Raw genomic sequence first — 7,793 nt, 5'->3', positions numbered from 1 at the left:
CGCATCATGGATGGGGTAGAAGATTGATCACTGCATTGTACACCTGAAGCTGATGTTGTATAATATTGTATGTCAACTATAATTGAATATATATATAGTCATGGGATGTGGAGTATAGTGTGGGAGTGGAGTCAAGGGAATTGTAATAGATATGTATGATATTGGCGGGGGAAGTGGGGCGGCGGATTGTGGGAGGGGAGTTGTCACCTAGAGGGGTAAAAAGTATAACTATTGCACTGTGTTGTAGAGCTGAAACTAATTCTAAAAAATGTATATTTCACAATAAAAATAGTAATTAAAAAAACAAACAAAAAACAGAGTGTGTCAGATTCTATCATTCCTCTGCGTAAAATCTTGCAGTGACTCCCCATGTTGCTTATTCATTGTCTGAAGGCTCTATATAATTGGGTCTTCTGTGATGTATTGTTCACAGACTCTTCCCTTTTCTCATTTGGCTTGAGCCAAATTTGCTTCCTCACTCAGCATGCACCAAATCCTCTTTCCTATGGGTTTTTACTCTAGTTGTTTTCTCAGCCTAGAATGTTCTTCCCCTAGATAATGGTAATATTCCCATCTCCTTCAAGTCTTTGTCAAATCTCTTTCCTGAATGAGGCCTACCCTGAGCACTCTGTTAAACCTGCAGCCTGCTTCCCTGCTCTGCTCCTCATGCACCCACCTCCTTGCCCTGTTTCACTTGTTTATTGTTTTTTCTACTTCTCCATGACCCCCTAGAATGTCAGCCCCAAGAGTTCAGCGTTCTTTTTGGTTTTATTCACTGATATACCCAAAGCATCTAGAAAAGTGTCTGACGCATAGTAGGTGCCCAATACATATTTGTTGAATTGATGAACTGAATCAAGTGATCCTGGGCATATCACTTAGTTGGTCTGTATCTTAGTTTCTAAGTTTATTAGGTGGAGCTATCTGCCCTCTCTCCATCTAAGAGATTTGTTAAGAGAATCAGAATCAGCGATGGCAGGTACATAGCATGTGAACGCTTTTGAATAAAGTACTATACAGAAGGGAAATGGTATTATTGAATAGATCTTCCCTTGTCCTTCTCCTCATCAATACCAAAAAGACTTATTTGGTGTTAAAGTAGAAAAATAATTATATACAGTATTTCTTTAGATTTTTATGACTTATTCCTGAGTATAGCCTCATGAAAGGGGGATCAAATGTAATAATCCTTGTTTCATAAATGGGAATCTTAAGGTAAAAATAAAAAATTATTACACTCAGGTTATTTGATTTTTTTTTTTGGCCTGGATTAATAATGATAATGAGATAGTCTTGAGTTCCAAGGCTGTACTCACTAAACCTATGTCGCTCTAAAAAAATGTGTTACTGTTGAACACTAAACATTGTGGCAACTAGATTTACTTATCAAAAAGTGTTTAGTTAAATGTAGAATCTAAAATAGTCAAATTCATAGAGGCAGAGAGTAGAATGGTGGTTGCCAGGGGCTGGGGAGAAGAGGGAATGGGGAGGTGATGATCAAAGGGTATAAAGCTTCAGTTATGCAGGATGAGTAAGTTCTGGAGACCTACTTTTCAGCACAGCGCCTTGTAACTAACAATTCTGTATTATATAGTTAGAATTTGCTAACCGTGTTCCTATCCACTGCCTCACACACACAGTAAAAAGGGGTCAGAGGAAACTCTGGGAGGTGATGGATATGTCTATGGCAACAGTTTCACAGGTGTATGCCTATCTCCAAATTCATGGAACTGTATACATTAAATATGTACAGCTTTTTATATGCCATTCATACTTTAGTAAAGTGGTTTTTAACAACACCCAAACAATTGTGTTTAACACAAAACAGTGATCTCCTTTAATAAGACTTCATTGTGCCTGGTGTGTACTTGGTCTGGGTTCTAAGATTAGCGGCAGCAGAGGTACTGTAGCTGGACTGGATTGCTCAACAAGAGAGAGCATAAAAATCCCTCACAGTCACCATATGGACTTTTCTCCATAAGTGTTCAGCTTATGGCGGTTAGTTGGTTTGGGGTATAGTCAGTGTTTAGCTCTGAAGTGTCATGTTTGGTTTTGGTTAAGGGCTTGGCTGGGTTCTATCGATCGTTCCCGTGGCTTTGAATTAATGTTTGTTTGGGGGGGAATTGTTCCATAGATATTACTGTTTTTATTTCTTTTGAAATTAAACTATTACTTCAACTGTAAACAAAGTAGATTAAATGTGTTGAGCATCTATTATTTGCCAAACTCTATTAAAGTCAAAGATGAATAAGATGTAGGTTTTATCTTCAAGGAGATGGTCTAACATGGGAGACAGACATTTAATAGTAATATACAGATGTAATATAGTATGATAAATACAATAATAGAAACGTGTACAAGCCACAAGGCACAGTAAAGGAAATAACTAATCTGATCTGGGAGGAAGGATGTTAATCAAGAATAAATATATACCGATACACATACATTATTTATTATTATCGTTGTTGTTGTAATTAACTATCTTAATGGCAATGACACCTTCTTTTCTTGTGTCCCAATGTTTTTAGTGCAAGTACAAGTGAAGTGGAAAGGAGAGAATGAGGGATAGGTCAACAGATTATTTTCTATCTAAAAGACACTTTGACTTTTTTTTTTTTAAAGATTTTTATTTTATTGGGGAATTTGAGGGATGGGAACAGCGCTGGGGAATTGGGGGAAGGGGAACAGACAAGTTGTTGTCCTTTTGTTCTTCAGTCTAGTTGTGGAGGACGTTGCTTCACTGGCCCAAGTAGACACCGTCATTGCGCTCTTCCNGTTATCTAAGGAGGATGCTGGCTGTGGCTGCTCTGTAGCGAACTGATAAATGCAGTCATTTAATAAAAGAGGTTTCTTTTCTAATCAAAGGCAGTATAACATTTTTAAGGGCAAGAAGGAAAATTCAGAATTTTCTAAAAACCAAGATGTTATGTCCTATTTTTAGAATGGTATTCAGCCAAAAATATGTGCCTTCAGCTGTTTGTTATACATGGCATCCAGAAATGGTGCCAATTGTTTTTTATCAACCCCTATTTTTTACTCTGCTGAGTCTAATTTTATTGAATACGAAATCTGCCGACCTACTAGACATTTTCAAAAGGCTTAGAAAATGAGCCTACGTTTAGTACCAGCTTTTTTACCACTATGATGAGCTGGGGTATTATCAGCTTTGAGCCTTCTCATTAGATTATGTCATCCACTCCTCTTAATGGTTGTCATCTACTGACAACTACTTCTTGTTTTGACTATTGTGGCTCCTGCTGTCACTCTCTCTCGCGCTACCCCTGTCTTAATTCTTGGCAATTGCTATATATATAACTCAGAGATGATTCTTCCAGGTTCCTTGGCTCTCAGTTCCTTGAACTTCATTCCTCCAGTGATCTCAACCACTCACTCCCTTGCTCAGATGCTAGACCAGTGGTTTTCAACTCAGGGCGATTTTGCAATGTCTAGAGATGTTTTTGATTGTCATGACTGTGGGGCTGGTATTACTGGCATGTAGTGGGTTGAGGCCATACATGCTGCTAAACACACTGCAATGCTCAGGATGGCTCTCGACAGCAAAGAATTATCTAGTCCAAAATGTCAGTAGTGCTGAAGTTGAAAAACTCTTCCCTAGGCCTTGTCCTTACACAAACTGTAGTCCTGCCATAATCTCTGTCTTAGATATTTCACTTCCTGACCACGAGTGCCTGTCTTCTTCAGCTCATGCCCTCTAGAATCCTTCCCCAAACCATTCTTCCTCCTTACCAATACCTCCGATCTTTCAACCCCTTACCTTTTCACACCCCATTCTTACCTAGTTTAAATTTTATGGTTGATCATTATAACCACACCCTTGTGTACCCCTCCCTTCCTTGCAAAACCCAACCCTGCTTAAATCCAGCTCTTCATTTCCTCTTGGCCCCTATCCATGTGAATGTAGATGGATGGAGCAAAACATACAACTTGATGACTGGTCCCACTTCAGATTCATGACCACAAGCCTCAAGTGGACTTTTAATGCTGTCCAGCAATCACACTATCTGTTCCAAGTTCACACTTCTGCGCTCCAGATGGCCACTTTAACACTTTCTCATGTCTTCTCAAACCTCCAAACCTGCTTCCTTCCCTGTACTCATTTTTAGTTGAGGACCCTGCTGCCTGTTGCACCAAGGAAGTTGAAGTAATAAGAAAACAACCTCCACAGACTCTCTCTGCCCCATCTGCCTGCCTGTCTGGTACCACATGCTATGGACTAAATATGTGTTTTTTCTCCAAACTCCTATGTTGAAACCTAATGCCCACTGTGATGATAATAGGAAGTAGGGTCCTCATGATTGGGATTGGTGCCCTTATAAAATAGACATCAGGGAGCTCACTCGCTGCTACCGTGTGAGGACACAGTGAGAAGGTATTATCTATGAACCAGAAAGTGGGTCCTTACCAGACATCAAGTCTTCTGGGGTCTTGATCTTGGACTCCCCAGTCTCCAGAACAATGAGAAATAAATGTCTGTTGTTTGTTAGGTTGGTGCAAAAGTAATCGTGGTTTTTGCCATTATTTGTAATTACTTTTGTTCTCAGTCTACGACATACTGCTATAGCAGCTCAAACAGACTTAGACACCCCAGATGAACTAGTCATCATCCTTCCTAAATGGAACCCCTCTGCTGGCACACTGGATCCCGTCCTGTGTCACCTGCCCCAGGATATCACCCTACTCTACCCTCCTTGTTTTACATCATCAGATTTTCACTCCCTACTGGATCATTTCCATCAGAATATAAACTTTCCTTTATTTCTCCCTTCTTAAAAAAGCAAAAACAATAAATAATTACTCTTGCCATACTACCTCTGTGCCCCCAAACTACTTTTTTTTTTCTGTCTCCCTTTGCAAGAAAATTCTTTGAAAAGAGTTGTCTATACTTTCTTTCTCCAATTCCTCTCCCATTCTTTCTTAAACCCACTCCAGATGGGCTTTTGCCTCCATCTTTCCCCTCATGCTGTTCTTATTAAGGTCATCAGTGGTTTCTGTGTGACTTAGGTCAGTGGTCATTTCTCAGTCTTCATCTGATTAGCTGCCATTTATAAAGTTGCCGATCACTCCCTGGTCCCTTTCCCCTTGTACAGTTTATTCACTTGGCTTCCAGGATGCCTTATACTCTCTTGGTTTTTTCTTATCTCACTGTGTGCTCTTTCTCTGTCCCCTTTGCTAGTTCCTCTTTTCCCTGACCTGTAGTGCCCAGGGTCTAGTGCTTGGTCGTTTTTTCATCAATGTGTACACTCACTTTTCTGTTGATATCATTCATCTTCTTGGCCTTAACTATTCTTTATTTATATGCCAATATCTCTCAAAAGTATACCCTCAGCCCAGAAGTCTGAACTCCAAACTTCTATAGCCAACTGCCTACTGAATATCTCCATTTGTATATCTAATAGGCGTCGCATATTCAACATTTCAAAACCAAAAATCCTCATCCTCCCACCCAAAATCTGTTCTATCCACAACTTTCCTATCTCAGTTGGTGGCAACTCTATATTTTCAATTGCTCAGGCCAAAAACTCGTGCATCATTCTGGACTCAGTTCTTTCCCTCAGACTCTGCTTGTAATTGTTCAATAAATTCTGTTGGCTCTATAATATGCGTAAAGTCTGACCACTTGATGTCACCCTGGGATAGAACTAAGTATTCCTCATCTGTTTTAGTGTGATAGCCTCTAACTGGTCTCTCTGCTTCTATCTTTGCCACTTTGTTGACCATTCTCAACACAGCCACCAGTGATCTTTTAAAACAGAGTGTGTCATGGAATCTAAAAAACTGAATGAACGAGGAAAGTAAACAGAAGCGGTCCCAGAGATATAGAGGAACAACTGATGGCTGCTAGTTGGGAGTGGGGTGGGGATGAGGGAGAAGGGGAAGGGGTTAGACAGCATAAATAGGTAACTACAATATTGCCACAGGGACATGAAAGACAGTTCGAGGAATATAATTAATAATGTTGTAAATATTTTGTAGGGTNCGGGCGGATCCGCTGACGGCCGCCCGCGGGCCCGCTGCCATCGTCTTGCGTCCTCCTGCCTGGTAAGGGGCTTCTGTCTGGGAAGGGTGCATCCCCTGACGCCCCAGACCCGGCCTGCACCGCGCACCCTCAGCAATACCCGTCAGGGCGGAGGCGAGGCCCGGGTACCGAAGGGAGGAAGGAGGTAGATGTGCTCTGGGGAGAGTAACGGGGAGAAGCCTGGAGGAGGCTGGGCATCTCCATTACCCCTCTGCACCCCCATCCCCGTCCCCCATTCTTTTTTTCACCTTCTGCCCTGGGGCCTTATTTAGTACTTGCAACCCCATGGCCTAGAGGCTGGACTCGCCTTTAAAATAAGCACACAAATAGTAAATAAACATCCTAGCCGTGGGTACCACACCCAGGCTTAGAATTAGGGAGCGGGGGAGCAGATGGATGATGCGATTTAGTGGAAATAAGCCATTATTACCGGCTGGCCCTGCGCCACTGTTTGGATGCGATAGTATTCCATGTGAATGAACATGACCAGGAGCTTCCAGCTCGTCCACGAGAGCACAGCCACTGCAGAGAGCACTGGTCGGTTTATACAATAGTATCCATCGACTTAGGCAATGATTTCCTGACATGTCTGGTGATTGAATAGAAATGCCATTTTTATTAAGAATGACACTCAGTCGAACAACCTTTCGTTAATATATTCCCTCATCAAATAACTGTCTTAGCCTACCAAAGTAGGTGGAGTGCAAATTATGCCTACATTTTTGAAAATCTCATGAGCTAGAGGAAGATGCTCAGCGTGGATCAGCTTCTGAGTCAGCAGTATGAATTCTCCCTTGGCTGAGTACTGAGGCCTTTTGGGGACTTTTATATCTGTATCTATACCCTCATCCTTACCTGTATCTGTACCGTGTATACTGTTAAGATATAGCGAGATATTCAGTTAAGAGTCTAAGCTTATGTTGTACATGTTCTGAGAAAGATTTTACTTTTGCAAGTTTTAACATCATTGAATACTACGGGGTATAAATAAATATGTAATACATTACCATAACAACACTTTGTGCTCCCCTGACTCTTTAAAAAGAGAAAGGAGTGAAGGTAATACAGATTTCAGTTTTTGCTTTATACTTAAATTTTTTAAAAATTAAATTTATTGGGGTGACATTAGTTAATAAGATTATGTAAGTTTCAAGTGTACACTGTTATAATACATCACGTGTATATTGTAGTGTCTGATCATCATCCAAAGCTTAGTCTCCTTCTGTCACCATAAATTTGACCCTCTTTACCCTCTTCAACCTCCCCCCACGCTTATTTTTAATGTAATTTGTAACCCTTGTTATTTATAACCTTTCTGACCGATTCTTTAAAATAACTTAGTTCAGTGCTTCTCTTTTTCTTATCAAGGAAAAGTGGTTAAGCTTTTAAAATGTCATCTATCAAGCACCTCGTTTATGCAGTTATTCGTTTCTTACGGGAACAAAGTCAGATGGATGCTTATACTTCAGATGAACAAGAAAGTTTGGAAGGTAGGTACCTGTTCTTTATGTCCATTTGTGTTATAATTATAAAGACAAAATAGCTATAAGTCTGATTTTGCTCTATTAAAATTAGAATACTTTGATCTTTCAAGAAGAGAGACCAAACTATAAGGTCATCATGTTTTCATTCTCTGGGGCTTGTTTGTTTGTTTTAATTAACAAGATAAAAGGGCTATTGTTCATTTATTGAGCCACTATTATGTGTCAGAACTATGCTATTCATACAGTAGAGAATTTTTTCTTCACAGTGACTG

At 40.3% G+C, this 7,793-nt stretch overlaps 1 protein-coding gene across 1 annotated transcript in view; it reads left to right on the top strand.

Annotated features, from left to right (window-relative positions):
• Positions 1-5,992: 5,992 nt before the first annotated feature.
• The window catches only part of SGTB (small glutamine rich tetratricopeptide repeat co-chaperone beta), a 39,184-nt gene continuing 37,383 nt past the window's right edge, over positions 5,993-7,793 (top strand). The window contains exons 1-2 of the mRNA XM_019652432.1: positions 5,993-6,060; positions 7,406-7,527. Coding sequence (XP_019507977.1) covers positions 7,428-7,527 — 100 coding nt within the window. The 5' untranslated portion in view covers positions 5,993-6,060; positions 7,406-7,427. The remainder of the gene's footprint in view (positions 6,061-7,405; positions 7,528-7,793) is intronic.

The sequence above is a fragment of the Hipposideros armiger genome, unplaced genomic scaffold (genome assembly GCF_001890085.2).
Source record: "Hipposideros armiger isolate ML-2016 unplaced genomic scaffold, ASM189008v1 scaffold_179, whole genome shotgun sequence".
In the NCBI taxonomy this organism is placed as follows: domain Eukaryota; kingdom Metazoa; phylum Chordata; class Mammalia; order Chiroptera; family Hipposideridae; genus Hipposideros; species Hipposideros armiger.
The sequence above is the reverse complement of the archived record's forward strand: the minus strand, read 5'-3'. Positions and strand labels throughout refer to the sequence as shown.